This window comes from Amblyomma mixtum, chromosome 6, assembly GCF_055824585.1.
Source record: "Amblyomma mixtum isolate Tamu chromosome 6, ASM5582458v1, whole genome shotgun sequence".
Classification (NCBI taxonomy): domain Eukaryota; kingdom Metazoa; phylum Arthropoda; class Arachnida; order Ixodida; family Ixodidae; genus Amblyomma; species Amblyomma mixtum.
This window is the reverse complement of record NC_143017.1, coordinates 68,058,206-68,083,138: the sequence shown is the minus strand read 5'-3', so window position 1 is coordinate 68,083,138 and position 24,933 is coordinate 68,058,206. Positions and strand designations below refer to the sequence as shown.

The following is a 24,933-nucleotide window of genomic DNA, read 5'->3' as shown; positions in this document are numbered from 1 at the left end:
GAACTTTTCACTACCCAGGCGGGAATAGCCTTCTAAATGCACGCACCATGGCCTCTGCGATCAGCTCCGGCTGCAAGCAAAAGTGCGCTTGGTCGCGGAGCGCTTGATCGCGGAGGCCACGCACATGAGCTTCCAAATGCCGTCCATAGATGGCGCCCGAGGCCGCAATCATCATCATAGTAAACTTTTTTCTCCGCCGCAATCTGTCGCCATCCACATCGACATCAGCATCGCCAGCTCCAGCCTTTTGTTGTTTTTGTGGCGTGTTCGCGTGCTCGCCGTAGTTGTGGTGGTCGTAGATTTCGCATGCTGCCGCCGAGCTTTCAGTTTTAGCACGATGGGCGAGTGCCTTATTAGCTACACGGCTGGGAGTTAGCTCTCGAACACGCAAGCGTGCGGCGGGCACGAAATTCGACGCGGCCGACGAGTACGTCCGATGGTGGTGCAACCAGAAGGATGCATTGAGAAACACAAGCTGCAAAAAGCGCGCTTTCTGAGGCAAGCCGTGCGAGTTTCCGAAATGGAAGAAGAGCTGTTCTCATATGTGATGGAAGTGCGGAACAACGACTACGCGTTGACAGCGGACGTGCTGCGTGGCTTCTTTTGGGATCAGCGTGCACCAGAGCACAGCACCAGCTCAGAGTCGAAATACTCTGCGAGTGACGATTGGACGCAGAATAAATGCCGTTCATTCCCTGATTGGTGTGTTTTTACTTTAAAAAAAATAATTTCTAAAACGCGTGTATGGGCCGCACCCTGAAAATTGGCCCTCGAATCTGGAAAAAAAAGTGCGGCCCTTACACGCGTTTATACGGTAGTTCAATCAAGGAAAAAATAAAAATAATGAACCACCTTCGCTCAGAATTGTAGGGATGCTATCGTGTGGAGTCGTGCATTTTGTGGGGACGCCTTCTTTTCAGTGCGGAAAGGCAGTGGACTTTAGTGGCTACCTACAAGATCTAATGCTGCCAAATTTCAGCATTGCGCGTCACATGCCGCGCATTGCCTTCGACGGACTGAAAGACACTTGAGCGCAGATTGCTCCTGCTTGTTTACTCAGGGTCTAAACTATATTTTCAGCTGACACGGCATTGCATCACACATTATTGTGACACAAAGATGGGCAGGTATTGGCACTGTGTGTGCATTGACAGAAAGGCATATGATGCACCTGTTCAAAGAATTGGGTAACAGCCACACTGTAGAAGGAGCGAAGCAAGTCAGAGATGCGTGGCTATCTAGCTGGGCACCTTTTAGGCGCTCAGAACCAGAAGGAAAGCAAAAAATATGGAAACGAGCGCAAATAGCAGTCGCTGTGGAAGAGAGGGAAAGAGACGGTTAAAACAAAAAACTAGACCAGTGCCATTTTCACATAGGATAGGTAGGATTCATGCCCTCACTCTTCAGCTCACTTCATGGATAGTGCAATGAACATTATTTGCCATACTCCTTTTACTAAAACGCTCTGTTGTTCATTGTTCACATAGCATGCCTGCATATCTTTCATGTATCAGGGCTGTTGTGCTAAGGTTAACTTCCGGTAAGACAAATTTTCGTTCAGGGGGCCAGCTTAAAGAGTTATTCCATTTTGTGTCCGTGCATTATTTTACAATGCAGTTTTGCTTCATGAGTGGAGCTGAAGAAGGTGGGAGGAGTGACTGATGATGTGCATAATTCTCACTGCATTAGAAATGTCAATATTGTTAGGCTGGACTATTTGAGATCACAGTTATTTATTTTGTAGACATTTCAGTCTGGGGCCGCCACGGTGGCTCAGTGGTTATAGTGCTCGGCTGCTGACCCGAAAGATGCGGGTTCGATCCCAGCCGCAGCGGTTGAATTTCTTTGGAGGGGAGATTCTAGAGGCCCGTGTACTGTGCGATATCAGTGCACGTTAAAGAACCCCAGGTGGTCGAAATTTCCAGAGCCCTCCACTACGTCGTCTCTCATAGCCTGAGTCGCTTTGGGACGTTAATCCCCATAAACCAAACCAAACTAGACATTTCAGTCTGGAAATTTATACCGCAGATAACGCTAGATTAATTTCAGCAACTTGTGTGTCTGTGAGGCCAGTGAGACTCCTGATGTAGGTGAGCAGTGCGCTGGTTTTACCTAGCCATCTTGTCTTGTGGGTCAGGCCTGGGTAACAGAGGAAACGCTAGGTCCACAAGCAGGCAGCCGAACCTCTCCTCTCTAGTTTGTCAGGCCTGAGCACCTAGCTTCTGCCGAGTGCCTGTATGTCTTTGTTTTTTTTCCTACATATTGGCGCGTGCTCATGGGAGAGCAGACGACGAGGACAAAGTGAGCCTGTGGGCGAGTCAGCCGTCTTGTGCAGTCTTCTCTGCTGTGCCAGTGCGACTGTGGCAAGTCTTTGTTACACTTTCTGGTGGAGGTGCTGGGTAGAGGTAGGTGAGCGATACTCGGTACGAGGAAGATCAGGGTAGCTCCGGCACATCGACAGGTAATCCTCGATTTTGCGGGGGCATTCACCATTGCGTGTGCACGGGGCCCTCGAATGAAAAACACGAAGGTCAGCTCGGTGATAAGGATACAATATATTCAATGCAAGCTTTTAGCAATAAACATGGCCCCTGTAAGGAAAATGCTGTGCAGTTGAATCCGTTTTTCATAATATTGAAGTGCCAGGAAAATTTATCGTTGTTATGATCGGTAATCATAGTACAGCAGGGTTGTGCAGAAGTAAATAAACTTAGAGAATTTGAAGAATGCGCAGGTTTTTGTTAGTCATCACTATCATTGCTGCCCATGGCATTTATGCCTGCGACAGTCACCCTGTTAGTAAGCTTCATTTGCACCCTCAATCAGCAAACTAGAATTTTTCGACTTTCATTAGGTGTCGTCATAATAATTTATTGGTGGCTAAAGCTCCGTCATCGTGCAGATGCTTGCCGAACACAGCGCCACTGCTTATGACGCCTTAGCATCTGGAACAAAGGCCACTTTTCAGGACAGTTAGGATAGTACGGGCTAGAACTCCTAACCATGCGCAGATGATGATCTGCGCAGTCATTGGCAGTTTGAATTAGAATTTGGTTACGAGTCCTGCGATAGCTCCGTCCTGCAATAGCTTAGTCGCAGTGGAGGGGGTCTTGCAAATTGCTGTCGCAGATTGTCACGTTACACAGGCTTGGTAACTGTCGGCCTGCTTTTTTCTGTTTACTCAATGTTGGATTTTGTGAAGGGCTTCTCTCACCGCATCGGTTTTCTAACTTGTAGTGGCAAAACTCCTTTCCCTTGACTATAACAACTCGCGTTCCGCGCATGTTCCACGCCCAGAACTCATAGTTGTTTTCACTGGAATGGAATGCCATCCGTGAACTTCCGAGGCGAGTTATCTGATGACGCAAGTTCGTTTTCTTCTCTGCCTCCTCCTGCTGTGGTGGTGTTCGTGAGTATACTGCCAAGTCCTTGACTCAGCATTGCATTGTGGTGCGGAGACGAGATCTTCCGTTTTTGGACTGTACACGTTTATTTACACAGTTATTTACAGCAATGTCATTAGATTCGACATTTACAAGAAACACTGCAAAACTGGGTGGACAGTTGGAGGTCAGAGGCTAGCAGGATCAGGCTGTCTACCTCCTGCTACACACTAGGCCGGAGTCCCTGGAGACCTCCGTCAGCCTTGCCTCCCTCCTACTTCCCCTTTGTTGTTCCCAAAAGCCTGCGTAAATCACTTTTTCAAAACTTTGCCAATGAGTCCGTTGACCAATCAACGGAGGAACTCCGTGAATACAAAAACATACAAAAGGCCGAGAGGGGCTATGCACATAACCCCCGCATTCGTCCTACCGGCACCCTCTCCTGATCAGTGCCCTTGGCCCGTAGAAGATGAACCTCGCAATCCCATTCGAAATCTGGAAAGAAAGAGACCCCCAAATCTGTCTTGCTGGCATGAGCTATTGAACAATAATGACCGCGCGTCCCGCCTCTCGACGAACAGGTAAAAGTGTGGGGCGTGGAGGGAGCTCAATGACCTAGGCGGCTTCCCTCTTGTTTTCTCACGACCTTGCAACCTACACTCTCAATGAGCCATGGCTACGAGGGCAGCTACAGCAAAATGGGGATGTGGCTGCCGGTCACTGTCCCCACGCTTCTATGCCTCTGGGAAAATCCTGCAAATCTAACTATGCATACTTGTTTTTTTTATTATTATTATTATGCTTCTTTGTTCTTTTCGTGCTGTTTATTGTACTTGTGCTCATGTATGATGCACAAATGTTAGTAACTGACTGAAATGACTGATCTAACAGCTTAGCCGCCGCGGTGGCTGAGTGGCTATGGTGCTCGGCTGCTGGCCCGAAAGACGCGGGTTCGATCCCGGCCGCGGCGGCTGAATTTCTTTGGAGGAGAAATTCTAGAGGCCCGTGTACTGTGCGATGTCAGTGCACGTTAAAGAACCCCAGGTGGTCGAAATTTCCGGAGCCCTCCACTACGGCGTCTCTCATAGCCTGAGTCGCTTTGGGACGTTAAACCCCAATAAACCAAACCATTTAACAGCTTTAGTGCGGGAATCTCTTTAGTGCGGGAACTCGGTCTACACGTTCCGAGCATTCTTAGAAACTTCAAATTATTGTCCTGTGTGGCCGATTTCCCGAATTGAAATTGAATTAACCATCCCGGCTCCCGCCCTTTTTGAACTCACTGCTGAAGGTACGAGGAGTCAGTTAACGCGCTGAGTGCCTTTCAGGCAGTCTCGTGGCAGTTTCGCTTTCGCTTTTATTTTGTTTTTTAGGTTTCATGAATAAATAGATCCAGTCTACATAGCTGCAAATTAGGCCCATGGAAATAAAAATACGTGCGGACTTTTTGCTTTCGTCGATCGCTATTTATCGCTGCACCAAAGGCAGAGCGGCAAGCCGCCACGGGACTGGCTGAAAGGTTGGTTGATTCCTGCCGTCATTGGTGAGTTAAAAAAAAAAGTCGGGAACTGGGACGTTTAATGCGATTTAAATTAGGGAAATTGGCCACACAGAACAATAAATTGAAGTTTCGAAGAATGATCAGAACATGTAGGTCGAGTTGCCACAGTAAAAAGACGTGTTCAGATTCCTCTTTGGTGTACCTTTAATACACATGCAAGCATTCACACAAGAAAATAAAAAGTTGCATAAAATCTTGTATTATGGTCATGATTTAGCTTTCTCCATTAGCCACTATAGGTGGTTATACAATAGACCTTTTTTAAGCTGAGCTTGAAAAGATTGCAAGGATTTGTTCATCTTATCAGAAGTGCCCGGAAAAAGGCTGTGTGAGCTTGCAAGCTGGGTCCAGGTACTTTCCATGAAGTCCAGGTAATCCCAGTTGAAGACAGCATCGGTCTGTATCCTTTTTTTTTTGCCATATATTTTTCTCATCTAAGGCGACTTCTTTAATTTACTTTCCTGTATCCTTCTTTCCCTCCGGCTTCGAGTGCTCCGAAGGTGTCCAGCTACAGCTAACCGAGCAGTACAGGCTCCGAAATCGCGTGATCGTCTTTTTTTTTTCTAACGCGTTAGTATTAGAATCTCTCTCAGTTGTCTGAGAGATAGAGATAGTAATGGTAATTAGTGCTCAGTAATAGTAATGAGTAATTAGAGTAGTAATAGATGGTATTAGACAGTGGTAATAAGTTAGCGATAGTTGGTAATTGTGAAAGTGATAAAAATAGTTTTAGTGGCTAATAGTTGTAGTTAGTGATAATAAAGTACGCCTACCTCTAGGGCTTATCTTCCGCTCCTATTGCATTGATCGTCCCTCTAACATGGTCGTTACCAACTGCGCGAGCGGATTTGCGAATCCAGTTCGCCGCAGGCGACGCGCAAGCGGCGCAGAAATTTATCCGTGTCAGATTTCTGCGCTACGATAACGAGTCTTCTGACGCCGCATCAGTTGAGAAACTGAGCACCCCAGTCGACGACCTGGTGTACCCCTTCAGCGTTTTTTCGTCCGCCGAGTGCAACGCGAGGCACTTGACGCGCGCGACGCAGAAATCTGGCGATGTCAGATCTCCGCGCCGAGCTCAGGCGGGCGTTTTGGGGTCCTGCCCTTCCCGCATCCACAAGAACGCGAGAGCGCCCCCATGTATTTAATCTCGCCCGAATGTGGGGGTGGGGGAAACTTGCTTGGCGAGAAAGCATTTAAATTTTTTTCTTGCGCGCCTCGAGGGTTACACTCCGCGAGTACCGTTTACAGTGTTGCCCTGATTCGCGGTCGTTGCGAAGGTTCGTCCTAACCGAGACACACGTAAAGCAGTTCGTCTTTGGCGGCTTTTCTTTTTTTTTTTCTTCACATTAAGTTTACGAGAAACCAATTTTTCGGAGTGTGTTGTTATCCGAGATTTCGTCATAACGGGAGCATGTAAGAAGACCCCTGTCTCATCATCTGACACACCACTGATGTTGTCTGGTATTTTTCATTGTATAATATCAAGGGAAAAAGGACAATATGCATGTTCTCTTCACATATGCACAGGTTATGTAGGTGTTTTCCGTAGCTTTAATCAAGGTCAGTGAAAAAAGACTGGGACATTGTATGAATATAGCGCTCTAACTATGCTGCTGGCAGCTCCATCGTGTGAGTTGAAGTATTTGCATTAAACTAGGGAAGATAATTCGTGTTTTAACGTCTGACGACAGGTGAACGTCTTCAGTTGGGAAGAATGTAAGAACCTTTTGTGACGTTATCGCTTGTAACAAAACCGTTAATTGCATAGACTCTGGCAGATGGGATTGAAAAATGCTCACCATGTTCCACCGCTAACATCCGTTTCCGGCTGCTTTGAACATGACCATTTCCATGCGTCCTGAACAATTTCTCAATGAATCGGCCACAGTGTTCAGGTAACACTAGCAGCTCCACTGTCACCGGGAGCGATGTGGAGCGGGGAGTCCTCTCTAAAGGACTCATCTACCACCTGTCACCGGGAGCTGTGTGTTGAGAAAAGGTCTCAAAAATGCTGCATCCAAGATGGGTTGCATTTAGTTGCGGTGTCGTGGGTTATATGAGCCGCACCGACCTAAGCTGCTAAGCTTTAGTCTTTCTTGTGTTGTTTCCGTCGGAACTGAAGTATGTGGCGTCTTAGCGACAGTTTCTAATAAACACATAGAAAGGGTGTGTTGATGTCCGCTGCTTTCGGCTTCGTTTATCCATTTGAGTGAACACGCGCGTTTCATGCGTATTCACCTTTTCCCGAGCCTCTTATCGAAACGCTCGCTTAGTTACTAGCTATTCCTATAGAGAAGCGCAGCTTGGTGGTGGTCGTGCGCTGTTAGAGAGCAGAGCGAGCGCTGGTTGGGAAGGATATCCGTTGTCGTATATAGGTCGAAATGAGGTCAGGTGATGTTAAGTCGTTAGCGCACTAAACGGAAACTATGACTACAGAAAGCCTCTTGTTCATCGCAGCGGAAGTTTCTGGCTGGGATTTGTCGATGCGAACTCTGGTTTTGTTGGCTTGGGCAGACCTTGTAGGCAACTAGAGGAGCTATACGTAACGGTCAAACTCGTTAGGCTTAGCTGCGAGACAGCCTGCCTTTTCAAAGTCGATCACCATTTATTGGCGTTGCGTGCAGCTCTGTTGGTTTGCCTGTGGCGCAGTAACGGGTGTACTGTAGTGAGCTTCGGTCCGCCTTAACTACGCGCCGCCCGCGGGTTCATGTTGACGCGATGCAGGCAGGCGTTCTTCCGTGCCTGGGCGCCATCCGAGCGACGGCTTTGCGCAAGCACTTGCCCCCCTGTGCGCGCGTCACGCCGTCCGCGATGGAAACCTGCTTCCGTAGCGTGCCGGCTAGGGTTTACCGTTAACGATGTTTGCACTGATAAACGAGCCGTGGAGCACCGGCTCGCTTTGCGCCATGATTGAGGGCCCCCCCTCTTTAACGAGTGCATCGTTTTTCGGACGGGATTTATGGCGCGCGAGGCGAGGCGCTATGGCGTGCGGCTCGTTGGAAGCGCGACGTGCGACTGGCCGAGAACGTCCACGTGCGACATTTGCGCTCATCATCGTCACCTGAGTCGTTTGTTTGCGCGCGATATTTTTGTTGATATTTTTTTTTCGCCTCAGAAATTTGTGGGGCAGGATGGAGTTACTGCGTCCCCTCCTTTAATCAATCGCCAGCTGCGTCAACGATTATATTTCAGTGATTGCGCCCGAATCGCTCTCGCCTTCTCGGTTGCCTGCGGACTCAGCTTTCTCACTCTTATTTTAGGGAGGGTTGTAACGGTGTAATATCATATTTAGGGCTGTTTGTTTGGTTGGTTGGTTATTGGGGTTTAGCGTCCCAAAGCAATACAGGCTATGAGGGACGCCATGGTGAAGGGCTCCGGAAATTTCGACCACCTGGGGTTCTTTAACGTGCACTGACATCGCGCAGCACACGGGCCTCTAGTATTTCGCCTCCATCGAAAATCGGCTGCCGCGGTGGCTCAGTGGTTACGGTGCTCGGCTGCTGACCCGAAAGACGCGGGTTCAATCCCGGCCGCGGCGGTTGAATTTCTTTCGAGGAGAAATTCGAGGCCCGTGTACTGTGCGATGTCAGTGCACGTTAAAGAACCCCAGGTGGTCGAAATTTCCGGAGCCTTCCACTACGGCGTCTCTCATAGCCTGAGTCGCTTTGGGACGTTAAACCCCATAAACCAAACCATAAACCAAACCATCCATCGAAAATCGGCAGCCGCGGTAGAAATCGAACCTGCGTCTTTCGGGTCAGCAGCCGAGCGCCGTAACCACTGAGCCACCGCGGCGGGGCTTAGGGCTGTTTGTTTCCGGATGAAACCCGGTTTCAACCGACTCTTGCACCCCGAGCTGATCTCTTCGTAATCGAGTTAAACCCGATTTTTCTACCCAATACCCCCCAAAAAAAGCGTATTAAAGAAAAAGTTGTTTGCCATTGTACAAATCTAGAGGCACTGCATGGAAATCACGCGTGTCACATGCTTCATTTAAAGCAGCGCGTTCATTTAAGTGATGATGAGTTTAAACCTTCGTCAGCGCTTGCTACCGACGGCGTGGTCTAAGCTGGTGTTACGTTCGTGAAATACGTGTTAGAAGCGAGAAGCCAGAACACGGGCACTAACAGGACGTTTTACGACAAGCTCTACTCAACGCTAACGACGGCCTGCTGGAAGGCTGTTGGGCGTTTCAAATTCCCTCTATGATGTTGAAGGTGTTCGCAATGTTCAAAGGCAGGCAAGTGTAGCAAAGGTGCGCAAGTGTTGTACAGACGTGAGCAGGCTTGTAGGCAGCGCTGTCGTGGTGCTTTGCATAGGAAAAGTAGCGAACTTTTAAAGCAGTTAGCGGTTTTCAGCTAACGGTTTCCAGGAAAAAAATTCTTGTGCTCAACTGCTTCCACGTATCTACAAGAAAGACAAAGCTGCGAGCGACGGGTGCCTAACTTAACTGATGCGCTTGGATGTCAGTTTATTCGTCGCTCAGCACGCCAGCGCTGTCGACAAGTCTGCTCACGTCTGTGCTTGCAGGATGGTAGAGCACACAACGAACAAGTTTTAGTGAGAAAAAGGAGAAATACCTGACGTAGAGAGCATTTTCTTGGTGCAGTTAAGCTACCATTCCTAGAAATGTGCAAGTAGACAATTTTATGTCTTGAACAACAGAGTGCACTAATTACTTGTACTAGTTACCAGTTACTTGTAGCAGCTGCGCGAGGCCCCCGCCGCTGGCGCTTCGTCAAGTTTAGAGGCTTCACACATACCTCTGGTTTTTCAGTTTCGCTAGTAAAGTAGTGCTTCCGCACTAAAAACTCACCAATGGTTTTTGCCGACGGGATCCTAGGGGCCTTTAAGGGACAAGAAATGATGATGATATAATTATGCAGGAGCAGTTTTCAGCGCTGAGTTTGCTAGTTTATTTGACTTTATTGGCTCCGTGACTTCAGTCTTAGCGCGACCACTCACACCGAGCCATCGGCAAATTGCGCAAGCCGCTAGTTCGTGCGTCTGCGCACAGATGGCGCCACGGATCATTGACGGTGACGCGCGGCTCTCCTTTCCTCTTCGTACTACTTGTGGTACGCCGCATAACCGAGAAAACGTGCCCTTAAATGCTATCGCAGTGAATAATTAGTCTTCTGCGAGTTGCTGTGTTCGCCAGGGCTTCTCACATTCGCTGCGACATTTTTGTGCAAGAATTTGCTTTTCATTGCTTTAATCGCGTGACCTTTTTTTCTTTTGTTTTTGCGATGGACCCCCTCCGTGCTTCACATTTTCCCGGCTGCTGGCCCATGGCAGTCAAAAGCTCGTCAGTGCGGCCCGCTTGGCGGTACGAGCTGGAGACCGCTGATATACAGTGCGCAGCAGTGCACTGTACCAATGGCGCTCGTGCTAGCTCGTGTTGTCTTTGCTAGAGGAGAAACTGCGTTTTGTTGCCGGACGTCGAAAGAAAATGCCTTGTTATATCTGCGCAGATAACTGAAAAAAAAAAAAAAAAAAAAAAACACGGTAGTGCACGCATTTCGCCCGCCGGGACGCGTGTTCGCCAAATGCAGCCGGTACAGCCAGCGATGACAGCGCCGCCCACCTGCAGGTAGCAGCCACATTAAGGCTGGTTATAAATATTCATTCAGAACGACGGCTTGACATCGCTGCTATGGCGCAGTGGATTAGAGGCTCGTGTTGCGTATGGAAGGTCGGCCGTTCGACTCCGCTCTCTGTACTGTAGTTTTATTGTTTTTTTAATTTCATTTTTTTTTTCAGTTTTTCTCTTTTAGGTCGCAAATCGTGATGCTTAGTGGCATATAACGCCGTTTAAGAGGATTTATTATCCCTTTTAGGTACGGCGTTGTGACAATCTTCAGTCACCGTGATCAATTCACCGTGGTTTCAAGCCTTGTGGCTGTACAGGCTGCAGTTGGCGAATACGCCGCCGGGACATCGGCAGAAGGCTGTGCTCTTCGATGTTCATTGGAGCTCCAAGCTGCTATAGTCGGATACAACTTAAGTGTGCAGTGAAGCTCCGCCCACATTCAGCCTCCGCGCACAGAATTCCTGCGCGACAAAAAAGTAGTCCGCTGCTTAAACATTTCTTGTTACGTAAACAAGAAGCTTATCACAAGAAAAAAATTATAAGCTTTAGGATTTTGACACGTGGATTGTTTGGTATAGTCAAGCATAAAAAAGCTGATTTTGTTTACAGTTGCGGTTGGCCAGTGGAGTAATACAAGACGCCGCAGACCGCTGCCCAGTGTTAGCAACTGCTGTTTTTTAAGTTGTATCCTACTATAACTGAGCCTAACCGCCCGAGCCTTAAAAACCACATTCACATGGCATTTTAATTTGACACTCAGGGCTGTATATCGGTGCATTCGTTGCGCGGCTCGCAGTTATACTTTTTTTTTTTGTATGTATCGTTGTTCGGCGATGTAACGTTAGAATGTTTTACAATGAACTCTGACACATCTCCAATCAGAAACTTTAATTCGAAACCCAACCTTTTGACTTGGGGCTGTAGCTAGCGTCTTTAAGTAGACGTTAAAATGTGTATGCAGGAAACCCGCGGATACTCTCTTGTGATTCAGCTTCTCCTTCGGCCTAGTAATATCTCCTCTTGATTTCGTGCAGCATAGACTGATGCTTTTGTAAATCTTTCGCCCTGCAACCCGTCCCTGAACATAAGCCCCGTTTTTTCACTTCTGCTCTATTGTTTTGATAGAGATTACACGCGCGCGGCGAAAGTAGATTTTTTTTTTTTCGGCAGCGCGCGCTGCCTGCATTCGTGGTTGCGGCGCGCAGAGAACAACCTGGTATTGGATGTTCCTAACTCCAACCATAACGCCATGGGAGCGTACGCAGTGCTAGCTCAATAAAGAAACGCCTCTGTCTGAACAACGCCAGCCTCCTCCTGCGAGACTCCGTCGGCAATCTCGCGGAGTTGTCTCTGAAAGCTTTCTACCTGCTCGAACGTTCCAAGTCCCTCGAGGTCTGCGCTGTCGCGGTAGCGGAAGGGTTGCTTTTTATGTTCGCGTTTGGCCGCCGAGAACGGTGCGCTATTTCACTTATTGCCGCTAGTTTTCGGCATGGTAAGGACGAATGCCTGATCGACTCGGAACAGTATAGCAGTACACTGTTATGATTGAATAGTGCTCGTATTTTGAATAGAACTCGAATGTAGGTCGACCCCCGAGATGATTCTGAAAGAGAGTTTAGGAATAACTTTCACTGGAAACTGCGGGTTTTACGACGCATTACAGTCGGTTAATGCATAATACGATGGCGCGCGGCCGGCACAGGCACGCGCAATGTCGTGATCGCTGCTGTGTCCTAGAGGCAGTCACGCAAGAGCTGCTCTTTCACCCTGTGCCGTTGCGTGCAGGTCTGTCGGCGGCGGCGGGCATTGGCGTGGACGACTTGCGGCGTCTGTGCATCCTGCGGCTGAGCTTCGTCAAGGGCTGGGGCCCCGACTACCCTCGGCAGAGCATCAAGGAGACCCCGTGCTGGATCGAGGTGCACCTGCACCGCTCGCTGCAGCTGCTGGACGAAGTGCTGCACTCCATGCCCATCCACGACCCGCGACCGCATGACTAGCCCCCCCTACCCTGTGTCCGTTTTCAATCAAAATAAAAACGACCGCCGTCAGAACAGGGCTGGCCCGCTGGCTCGGAGAAGACCACCCGTCGTGGAGTATCACGACTGCGGCTTACCGGTTCGGCTGGTTGTTGGGTTTGGTTTGCATGCGCTGTTTAGGTAAAGTCGAAGCGCCACGGGCCGTTACTTTAGGCCGCAGGGACAAAAAAAAAGTGAAGTCGGTTTATTTTTTGCAACTCCCTGTGCGGTATTTCACGGAGAAGTACTCCTACCTTGTTATTTATTGTCATTTGTCAAATCACGATTTGACAAAATCGTGAGGTGCGAAATTATTTCCAAATATAGGGTGCTTCCTGCGAAGCAGTTGTTCCTCTTGAAAGGGGATAATGTTTGTACGATTTTGCTCCACTGATGTGCACTCTGAAGTGTGGTCGCATTTTGTTCTTGTGGGGAGAACCGTTCTCTCGATTCAGCCCGGGTTGGTAAGGCGTTTTTAGTCGACTTCGTTCAGGTACCTCTCGGCGGCGCAGTTACGGTCAATGTTGGAGGAGGTGGTTTCATCCGAATATTTCTTGGGACTTTTTTTTTCGTAAAAAAATGGCGCTCATTGCTGTTTTCCTAGGATAAATTTCTCGCTTGGGGAGGGGGAGGATGGACACCCACTCTGGGGGGCCAGTACGTCACGTGCGAACGACCGCTACCCGTGTGTAGAGCAGCCAACATGCTTTCAGCGTGGATATATTATGACTCGACTAGATTGTGACCGTTGGTGCTGGCGGCATGTAATGACGGATAAGTTTTCGTAGTGCCTTAAAGGGTCCCGGGACGACGGGCCGCGCGTGCGCTAAAGCGAACCTGGAGTTCAATTCCCCGATCTGGTAAACTCCTTCTGTCAATTGTGCGGCGAGCCTGACACTTTGGACCACATATTCCAGGACTGCTCTCAGGATCCGCCTCCGGTAGATGTAGTTACATCTCTCTCGCCTGAACAAGTAACGATCTTCGTTCTTCTTGACGGGAGGGGACACGTGTCTGAACGTTCTGAAACGTTGCGATAAAGAAAGGCGAAATAACGGATCTTTTTGTTGTGTCCATTGTCATCTGACGTCAGTTGCTGCTGCACCAGATAAAGAAAGCAGCATAGAAAAAGGCAGCGCGACCGCTGTTTGTAAGTGGCCTGTTCGCAAGGTTTGTACGTGTGGCAGCAGCTACTTTTATGAGCGCGCATTTAATTCACGTTGCGTGTTGTTGCAGAACGTGTGCGTTGCTTGAATTGGTGGTGGCTTTTTTGAGCCCTAACGGCAACAGAGATGCAGTGTGCTGCAGAGTTGCGGCGGTACTTTCGCTCATGTACCCCGGGTAATACTCTCCAATGTAACAAGTGCGGCGACATAGCAACACTAGACCATATCGTGTGGAACTTTCCGGAGGATCCACCTCCCCCGGACCTAATTCAGCTCCTAACTTGCGAGCAGTGGGAGGCCGTGATGCTCAGCTCCGACCCGGAGACCCAACTCCGGGCAGTAGAGCGAGCCAACGAGGTCGCCGTAAGCCACGGGCTGACGGCCATCTAGCGCGATCAAGACCTCACCTTAAACCACTTTCTGCCAGTGAATGAATGTTTTCCAATCCAATACAATGCCGAACATCAGGCATGCGCTAGAGCGTCCGCTTAATGCGGTGAGTATGCTTATTTCCATAGCTGACTTATCAGCTATAGCTCAGGAAACTCCCGTTTAACGCTGTATTTATTGCTTTCAGGTAGCGACCAGCTTTTCACAGTGCAGATTCTGGCGTTGTCGACTGATTAACTATTACCACGGTTTAACGCCCTTTGCTATGGGACGCAGCAGTCCTGAATTCGTTGGAGAAAATATGTAGGCAACAAAGCTGTTAATTTTCGACATGAATCTGCACCGTTCAATGCACAATACTTCATCTAATATGCATATTGATGATGCAAGAAGCAGCAAATGCACAAAATGACCAAATGCCTTGGCGCAACGGCTTTTCTCAAACGTAGATAGTATCACACGAGTGAGCCTGAGGCAGCAGGCGAGTCGTAACTGAATATAGTAATCGCTTGCACCTTGTGGTCGTAAGTCTTCAGGCTCCGTTCTGAAGACTTCAGTGGAGTACTTTTGGCGCGTGCTTCTCTTCAAGATAACGGTAAAGCTTGCGATCAGAAGTAGTGGCGACAATAAATGTGTGCATCGCTCACCTCCACGCCAGAAACTAAATTTGGCTCCCACATGTATTGGGAGCTATGCATTGTATCGAGCAGTAAAGCGGTCTTATAACGAAGTTTGGTCTTGAAGGTTTTTTCCTATAATTTAATTTTAAGTTCTCAAAAAAAAAAAAATTCAGCTTTGCCCCCTCTTTATCACTTTGCAGCCGCCACAGTGGCTCAGCGCATGGTTATGGTGGTCGGCTACCGACCCGAAAGACACGGGTTCCGTCCAGGCCACAGCGGTCCATTTCGATGCAGGCGAAATGCTATAGGCCCGTGTACTATAAGATGTCACTGCACGTTAAAGAATTCCAGGTGGTCGATTTTTCCGGAGCCCTTCACTACGGCGTCCGTCATAGCCCGAGTCGCTTTCGGACGTTAAACCCCATAAACCAAACCAATCACTTTGCATCGGCCAGGTCCAAGTGATGGAGACAAAGCGATCGAGTTGTTTGATTGCATCGAGATTTCACTATGATGTTCAAACTAAATAAAATTCGTCCAGATGCTTTCGTACTTTAGATGCGGCGATTCCTTAGATTACGCTGTTGAGTGTCCCATACCCGTTTTATAAATCAAGGAATAGCATGCGATTTAGGGGCAGTAAAAGTCCGAGAATAATCTGTTTTTGGCGTCAAGTTATCGTCGAAGTTTTCGTTTGGGGCAAGAGAGTGGGCATATGCCTACATAAGCCACTGCAAGAAATTAGATTTTCTACCCTACCGGTGACAGTATTGTTGCAAAACTTACTACAATACGAGCTTAGTGGCTAAAATTATATTTTGTCTGGTTAGCGTTAACAAAATCTACGTGGTCGCTTTAAGTAAAAAAGAAAAGGGCTTGACATCAGGCTTCTCGTTGGTATAGTTGCTAGCGGCGTATACCGCAGTGTTTTCTTACTTGTTTCTGCGTTTATTTTTCTTCACACTCATTACTTCTTAAACAAACCAAAGTTATTTTCCGTCAGTTATTCTAGCATAAAAAAAGGATTCATTTGTCCTTATCTGCGCTTGTCGCTTATTGTTGGTCATAGCACGCAAGCAAGGCATGTTGGTCAAATGTTTAGGGGAATCCCCCAAGGTGTAGTAAACTGGTAATAAGGGAATAATTACTCGTTGGCTTCCACCAAAGCGCACCAAAGCGCAGCCATGCAGCTATCAAAGGAAAGCTATACAGCTTCCTCAGAAACTTGCAGTTAAGGAAAAATTCGTCCTGGTTCGTTGTTGGAATCCGGGACCGCCGCTTCATCGGAGCATTTGTTATACCAACTGAGCTAACCGGGACGGCAGGCTTATGATAGGGCGAGAGTGAATTGATTATTAACTCGAAGTGGGAACAGTGCTGGTCAGATGTCCGTTTGGCTGCGCTTGGGTGGATGCCAGCAAGTAATTACTCCCTTATTATAAACAAGGCATGTGTGTGCTCGAGGCTGGAGCAACGGAGCACACAAAAAGAGCGGGAGGCCAGGTTATTCTTTCCACTCTTTCTGCCCACTCTGTTGGGAAACCGTATCGGTGTAGCACACCGGAACACCGTTGCGATTCTAGGGTTTCTGCAAGCCTAGCAACAAAGTGAATACAACACCACCTATCTCTAACTGTGACTGAGGCCGGAACACCACGCTTTCTTTGGAAGCTATACAGTGTCGCAAAGTAGCTGCTGCGTTGAGCGTCCGTGTACTTACTTTCATCAGCACTGAGTATTTTGCGAAATCAATCGGACAAGAGGCACCGGCGAATTTATTCACCACTGCGCCACGGCAGGTTCATTTGTTGGAAAACATTATCAAGCTAAGTGCCTTGTCGAGGGGCTGCAAATGAGAGGCTGCTGTTTACAAAGTAGCTTTGGATAAAGAATCAGAGTTGTTTCTATTCCGCCTCTTACCGATTGCTTTGGGCAAAATTTCTAATGAGCTGGCGGAGATGTCGTGTAAGACCGGCGCAATCGGGAGTGCACCGAAACGACGACTATACACGGATTGCGCCACAGACATGCGGGAAACAGTTCACAGAAATGAGGCGCTGGAGGAGGGGCGTAGTGACCCCTGACTGGCATAAAACATGACTAAAACAGAGTACAGAGCTTTCTAATTTCTTTTATACAGCACGAACTTCTACAATCAATTCCCTTTATTGTGGCGATGCCTCGAGGCCGCAGAGTGTTAGAAGTGGGGCACGGGGGGATTAATAGTGGTCGGCTATGGCCGCCTCGCGTACGAAGCGCCACAACGCGTCCGTGGCCGAATCCAGGCTTCATATGTCAGTGTCCAATTTTGACGGCGCTACAGACGGCTACTCTCTAGGCCTGAGCAGTCTCGCAGTCTCACATGTTTGGTTTATGGGGTTTAACGTCCCAAAGCGACTCGGGCTATGAGAGACACCGTAGTGGAGGACTCCGGAAATTTCGACCACCTGGGGTTCTTTAACGCACGTGCACTGACATCGCACAGCACACGGGCCTCTAGCATTTCCCCTCCAAAGAAATTCAACCGCCGCGGCCGGGATCGAACCCGCGTCTTTCGGGGCAGCAGCCGAGCACCATAACCACTGAGCCACCGCGGCGGCACAGTCTCACATGTGGTGACGTATCGTTGGGGTGTTCTCCTGCCTGCTTGCGAAGCATCTGACTGGTGGCGATGGTTCAATAGGGGCGTTCCTAGTGTTCCTAGCGGGCGACGACATCGTCGGTGTAAGCACATCTGTATCGCGCCTGGTTAAGGAACACCTGAGCACCTCGTGGAAGACGGGAGGCGTGGGGCCATCACGTTTAGAAGTCTTGGAGAGAAGCTCCTTTCGTCTTTGTTGACGGCGACGTCGTCGCTCTTCATGTGGGTCTTTCGGGAGGGTGATCGGCGCCGTCAGGTCGCCGGGATGGGAGCGGTGTAGTGAAGACTCGTTCGCCAGCTCGTGGGCCCTTTCGTTGCCAAGATTCTCCTCATGTCCTGGGATCCAGCCTCTTGTCACGGTGGCTCCGGAATCTCTCTGAGTGCCGCACATGTCTGTTTGATGTGGTGCGCTGCCAGATTTTGCGCAGTAGGTATACAGGCATGCCCTCCATACTCACTGGCGTAGACGTTTACCGGGCCGGCCTAGTAGCTTCTGGGCATCTGCAGTGACCACGTGGAGGAGGAGCAGCAGGCACCCGGCCGCGGTATGCGTCTCTGGCATTCCTTGAACACGCTGCACTCGCAAGTCACTGGTCTAGCCGTAGAGGCGGGTGGTGACTGCGAATAGAGGAACGAAAGTTCATAATGGTGGTTCAACAGCGCACACACACACAGACCAGGAAAGAGACAAGACACACAAACCAGCGCTGCCCTTACAACTGATTTTTTATTAGGAAGAAGGACGTCATAATATGCACACAAGAAAAAACAGCGCACATGCGCAATGTCATCAAAATCCTAGTGCTGGTAAAAGGTAAAACCGCTTTAAAAGCACGTATATCCGCAGAACCGCTACCCACTATGTAATCTAGTAACGTTGGTTGCGACTGAGAGAAAGAAAACATAATCTACAGCTGGTATGACGTCACAGCGGCAGTAGCGCCACAGGTGCGCAGCGCGGCAAACACACACCGTAACTGCAGCCGGGCTATCTGAAGGAGCGAGTTGGTCGCCCATATTCACTCCGCTAAAGGTCGAACGTAACTGCGGCCGGGTCACGCGAAGGCTTGAAAGTGCGAGTAGCATTGCTTTCGCAATAAAAACGGCGTGCATTTGCACGTGGAAGAATGCTTAGCTAGATTAGTTTCTTTCTTCTTTAAAGAATTAGCGTGCTCCATGAGCCGCACGTTAATGCAGCGGCCAGTCTGGCCTATGTGGGTATGGCCACAGGACAGGAAGATTTGATATACTATACCAGTCTTACAGGAAACATATCCATTTTCATGATTTATGCTGCAAGCATTTCTTCTGCGCTCCTCATGCCTTCTTTGAACCGCCGCTCCCATTCTCTCGGAAGTTGACACCATCACGAAAGTTAACAGCTGGTTGCGATATGTGTCATGGCTACGAAGGTAATAGGTCGGACGTAAAAGCGTAGGCACTGCTCCCAGAACTCTGCCCGGATAACACTTGAGGGGCCCTGAAATGAACTGTGAAAAAAAAAGTTGCATTTGTGAATGTTTAAATGGAGGATGTTCAAGACTCCCTCCGTTGAGCTTTATTAACTGTAGAGTGATATGTTTTCCATGGTGTGAAGATACGACGTGTATGGTCTTTCATATTTGGTGTTTAGTGTGGGCTGGTTAAGTTGTTACAACTCGAAAACAGTTTGGCGTAACGGCAGCAGAAGTGATCTTACGTGCTAATGCAGCAGTCGACTGCGGCTTGAGAGTGTCGAGAGTTCCCAAAGGGGAATATTCAGTTTCATGCACCTCGCGCAGTTAAAATCCAGCAGAGTTGAAAAGCGGCGGAAACTCTGCGAGCAAGTAGAAATGGACGCCAGATATAGACTTCCCTGTTGACAGCTGAGCTAGTCAAACACAGCAGTTCATTTAAAGCCACGCCGAGCTTTCACGCCGCATTTATAGCGCTGTTGACACGGGCCAAATTAAGTCTCCACTTCGGGCAAACAAATTGCTTCTTTTTGCAGCGATGTAGGTTTCCCCGCGTCCTTAATTGGCTCGAAAAAGAAGGCTTAAGAGGAGCAGGATTAGGAAGCTTAAACCTTCCGGCTCCCCACTGACGGCAGATGCTGGCGCGTCTACTTCATATCGCCTCGGGGAGGCTTGAGGGCGGCGCCGTTGCACAGACCCCTCCGGTAGTCCTCGGGGAGAGGAGCGCGCTAAAAGGATTTCTCGCTCGTCGCGCTTTGGCATCTGTATTCTTCCATCTCCTTGTGCCTCCTGTCAGTGTCCTCTGCAGGGTGGATGAGTAGTCGCGCGGGGCCAATTTCGCTTACTTCATTCGCGCGTATACGTAACAACCGGCGTCACTTGTGCGATGAAATTTTCTGCAGTATGGCCTTGTGGTATTGAGCGAGCGTACCCTACGAAGATTTATTTATTTCTGTGCTGCGGTCGAGCACGAGTAAACTGCACCTCCGTATTTCTATTCAACAGCGCTCCGACCCAGCTGGATTAGAGCAATGTTTTCTAGTTAAAAAAAAAAGAATCAATTGGCATACCGCATGCACAGTCTTGGATATAGGTTTACGGAATGCTTGTTTGCGGGAAAAAAATTCTGGTGGTTTAGCTTTGCTAACCTCGAAATACTGCGCGAAAACAGTTTTTTGTAGGTGGACACCCCCGCCACGTAGCATGAAAGCGCAATTGAGGTGTCCACTGACCCAGGGAGCCAGTTATGCACGTCTTGAACTTTTTCATCGTCAGTGCCTATTTACCTAATGCACACCGGTGGCTTATGCTCCAGTGCCGCGTTTATGCAGCAGTGTTGTCAACGCGAACGCGTATTGCTCCAGTGCTGTAGTGTCGTGTTTCTGCCATTACGTTGTCCATGCCAGCGCATGCTGCGCACATCTCTCTTTTACTACCGCCACATAGCTCAAAGCGCGAATATTAGTTTCATAGCAGTATTAGTGGTTGAAGAAGATGATGTGCAATACACAGCCAGATAGTGCGTTTAACAGGAGACGTGTTAGGCTGCGGTGATAGTCTACTCTGTGCAGTGTACCTGAAACCATTGAACACTGTTTTATTAACTGCGAGGATGCGATTTTGTTTTGAGATGTGTTGCAGAGGGCGTTGAAGAAAGACTTGGTTTGATATTCCTACAGTGTTTGCTACCTTGCGGCTACTCACCCTTACAAAAATGACTTTTGAGTTTCAGTTGACACCTTGTTGAGCTCTTGTTGAATCAACTGCAAATGATGATGAAATAACTTTATTTGCACCCGTCAAGGAATCAGAGGGCGAAAAAGACGAGTCTTGACCGCCGTCATCTTCCTCCCCTTTCAGCAGGCTGGGATCCCTTGGGATTCAGCGGTGTCCAGGGCCAGACGGATGACTTCTTTTTGTTCTTCTTCTTTCTGGCTGGCCATTAAAGCCTCCCAGGACTCTATATTCCTCTCTGGTTCGTTGTGGCTAGGGCATGTCCACACCATGTGGATCATGTCTGCTATTTCATTACACTGTTTACACCTCGGGTCTTGGATCGCCGGATGCCATCTGCTTAGTGCGAGTGGGTTCGGAAAAACTCCCGCCTGTAACTTTCTCCATATGACCTCTTCCTTTTTGCTGAGGCCCTTCAATATGAATCCAATGCATGTTGAGCATACTCAACATCTGCTAAACAAAATTTTTGTTCAACTTAGTCAACACAATAATTGTTGAGTGATTTCTGTTGAATATACGTTGAATCGAGTGTCATGGCAGGTGTTTGTAAGCCTAACTAAATGAAATCAATTCGACATGCTTCGTGTAAACAGAATCTAAACACATTATGCATATTAAGAACGCATGCAGTACCGGTTAAGACTCTCGTAAACCTCTCAAACTCATTTTCTTGCATAGAAAAAGTGATAGTATTGGTACATTGGTTTTTGAGGAAAGGAAATGGCACAGTATCTGTCTCACGTATCTCGGCGGACACCTGAACCGCGCCATAAGGGAAGGAAGGTGGGAGTGAAATAAGAAAGAGAGAAGGAGGTGCCGTAGTGGAGGTCTCCGGAATAATTTCGACCACCTGGGGATCTTTAACGTGCACTTACATTGCAATATGCTTTTTCATCCATACCTACTTCGGAGGATTCGTATGTGCGCTCATAAAAAAGGGCGCTTAATTACTGCTTTATTTCTGTTGTTTATGAATTAATCAAGGTCTTCAACTAACAGAATGTTGCATGTGAACTTGATTACTTCCACTGCACATAAAATAAATAAATTGTAATAGTTATAACTGACATAACTTTGCTGATCGGCAGGCCACTACCTGCGCAGATCTGGACGTCCATGTGTAGGAGTATTAAGGGTGATGCTGAGAATGAAGATGGAAAAGTTATGGAAAAGTTGGACGGTTGCTTGAGACCCTTGGTGAGGTCATGGTGTAGCCTCGTGTGCAACACTGTTCCATATTCTTTATCTGATGGTTGTATAGGCGAGAGTGTATGCATTTATGTATGTAGGAAGAAGTACAGAGCGTACTTGATGGATTGCCAACGTGCACAGCTTAAAGTCAACACATGAACCACATGTTTCTTTTAAGTTTGCATCCAGTCTATAATCAACACGAAATCAACACAAAAATCCACAACGGAATTTCAGCTTAAACACATAGGCCAAAACGCGCATGCTGGACCGCAACGCTGGACCTCTTGTTTCAGCCAGAAGCCATTTTAGTCGAATGATGCTTCAACTCAGGGACATTTATGATGAAAGGACATTGCTAGCGGACTGGTTGCCGCTGTTGATTAGGTGTGTATCTTTGCCGTCCTTTTAGCTGTGTTGTCTTCTGTCTAGTTAGTGCAGTGCCGTGAATAGCTGCGTGCTATGTAAATAATCTGTATATATCCCATTTCTGTGCATACATAACCTTGTGTAGTAAATACCATGTTGGAAAAAAAAGTGAACCTGTTGGCGAACCTACCGGACTCAGCCTACCTCCATTTATTAGAATACATCAACCAGATATGGGGCGGGCGTCCACTCCCTCCCGAGTGGAAAACGTCACTTGTGACGTTTATCCCGAAAACAGGTAAGGCCGGGAATACGGACAACCTGAGGCCCATATCACTGACCTCATGTGCGGGCAAGCTTATGGAGACGATGGTACGGGATCGCCTCTCTCCATACCTGGAGAGTAAGGGCTTCTTTGCAGTCACCATGTTCGGGTTTCGCCCCCACATGTCTGCACAGGATGTCCTTCTCCAGCTGCACAGGGATGTAATACGACCCACAACTATGCAACACAATGACAAAGCCATCCTCGCCCTTGATCTGAAAAGGGCTTTCGACACTGTTAAACACGGAAGCATCCTGGCCAACTTGAGTTCTACCGATTGTGGGGCTAGGGCCTACGGGTATTCAAGAAATTTCCTGACTAATCGCCAGGCCTTTCTTCGGATTGAGGGCGAGAAATACGGCCCTTACATGATAGGAACACGGGGTACCCCTAAGGGAGCGGTGTTATCACCGGTCCTGTTCAACATAGCTATGATGCGCCTCCCAAGCCGACTAGCCCGGGTAGAAGACATTCAACACGCGTTATATTCAGATGACATTACAATTTGGACCACTGAGGGGAGCCTTGGGGACATGGAGGACCGCCTTCAGCAGGCCGCTTCCATAGTCGATGCGTATGCTATTGACTGTGGGCTCCAATGTGCTCCAGCGAAATCAGGTAGGTAGGTAGGAAAGACTTTTATTGCTCTAGAAAGGTGCTAGTAGCAGACGAGAAAGAAGAGGTCCATCTTCCTTCTTCTCACAGGGTCGGTGCCCCTATTCCAGGGCTCCGCTGAGCTTCGCTGCTCGTTGGGCGGGCTGGATGAGACCTTGTTGGCAACCCAGATCGCCGCTGGAGAGCCGGCTTTCCCACTGTTCTGCACTCGGGTCTTTGCGAAAGTTGTCGTTTTTACTGCATTCCCACGTGATGTGGTACAACGATGGTTTGCTTCCACACCACGGGCAAGTGTCCCGATATTGCGTCGGGTAAATCTTGCTAAGGATATGCAGGTTTGGGAATGTTCCTGTCTGCAATCTTCGCCAATACACTGCCTCTAGTTGATTTAGATCAGGATGAGGCGGCGGATAGCGGATCCGTACCCCCTTATAGTAGTTGAGAATGTCTGAGTACGTAGGGCTGACTCGGTCGGGTAGATCGTCCGATTGGGAGGAAGCTCGGCTCGTATACCCTCGAGCTACCTCGTCGGCGCGTTCGTTCCCCGCTATGTCGGTGTGTCCTGGCACCCAGTAAATGCTATGTGTGACTTTCAGAGCTTCTGCATGTCAGAGCGAACCCAAAGGATAGGACAGCAATTCACATCTCTCTGTCAGGAGGTCCTATTAGAGAGGTGGAGGAGCTCCGTATTCTGGGCCTTTTCATTCACCACAGACTCAGACCGGACTCCACCATTGTGAAACTCAAGAGAGTAGGCGAACAGGTAGGGCGCATGATCCGCCGCGTTTCCAACACGCGGGGGGGGGGGGGGGGGGGGGGTGGTCTGCGGGGCAGGGACGCGCTTCGGCTCGTCTATGCCTTCGTGACTAGCCGGATCCTCTACGCCGTGCCATATCTCCGCACTACTAAGCAAGACGAGGCTCGAATAGACGCCATCATCCGCAAGGCAACTAAGGGAGCCCTGGATCTCCCGGTGGCTACCTCTAATGCCAAACTCAAGGCATTGGGGGTGCTAAACTCCTACCAAGAGCTGCGGGAGGCCCACCTCGTGAACCAATACACGCGGCTCATGCAGACGGCCCCTGGGCGCCGCCTGCTAAACCGCTTACACATCCAACACGACTGCATTCCAGAAGAGGCGGAGCGTATCGCAGTACTGTGGCGCCATATGCTCTGGGTCTCCCCGCTCCCCCGTAACATGGACACCGACATGCACGAAAACAGACGACAAGCGCGGGCTCGGGCTCTCGAGAGGCAACACAGCTCCCGACCCGGTGTATATTATGTAGACGCAGCAGGACCATTGCCCACGGGATTTTACACGGCCGCAGTCGTTCACCAGGAAATGCACGTTGACGGACTCTCTTTTCGAGCCCCGAATTCAATGCGAGCCGAGGAAGTAGCGATAGCGCTTGCTGCCGCCCACGCCAATTCGAGAATTATCATTATGGACTCCCGAAAAGCATGTGATCATTACTTGGCAGGGGAGATCTCCCCCTTAGCTGCTTGCATTCTAAGAAGGACTGCCACTGATCCAACACCGAAAAGAATCATTTGGGCTCCTGGCCACCAGGGCTTACGAGGTAATGAGGCCGCTGACGCGGCTGCCCGAGCGCTTATTCACCGGGCTCCTCATCCCAGCTCTTCTGGCTCGGAGAATAACCAGCCGTTGCTGCAATTCAGGGAAATAATAACGCATTAAAGCGACAACCACCGCCTTTTCCCGGCCCCTGCAAAGGGGCTGAGTAAGACGGAGGAGCGAACTTTAAGGCGCTTGCAGACAGGTACTCTACTCTGTCCTGCAATCATAAAACATTACGATCCTAGCACGGATGGGCGATGCCCGCACTGTGGGGAGACCTGTGATATC

The 24,933-nt window shown here is 49.0% G+C and overlaps 2 protein-coding genes across 5 annotated transcripts in view; both read left to right on the top strand.

Moving 5' to 3' along the window:
- Med (Smad/Smad4 homolog Medea) overlaps window positions 1–12,591 on the top strand; it is a 56,987-nt gene extending 44,396 nt beyond the window's left edge. For 2 of the 4 annotated variants that reach the window (XM_089548046.1, XM_089548045.1), the window contains 2 exons: window positions 2,288–2,363; window positions 12,326–12,591. In XM_089548046.1, the coding sequence (XP_089404172.1) occupies window positions 2,288–2,363; window positions 12,326–12,533 (284 nt within the window). In that variant the 3' untranslated portion in view covers window positions 12,534–12,591. The remainder of the gene's footprint in view (window positions 1–2,287; window positions 2,364–12,325) is intronic. The other 2 variants (XM_089548048.1, XM_089548047.1) reach the window with 1 other exon arrangement.
- A 10,361-nt stretch (window positions 12,592–22,952) lies between these two features.
- LOC149339299 (uncharacterized) overlaps window positions 22,953–24,933 on the top strand; it is a 57,026-nt gene continuing 55,045 nt past the window's right edge. The window contains exons 1-2 of the mRNA XM_089550910.1: window positions 22,953–23,066; window positions 23,660–23,847. Coding sequence (XP_089407036.1) covers window positions 22,982–23,066; window positions 23,660–23,847 — 273 coding nt within the window. The 5' untranslated portion in view covers window positions 22,953–22,981. The remainder of the gene's footprint in view (window positions 23,067–23,659; window positions 23,848–24,933) is intronic.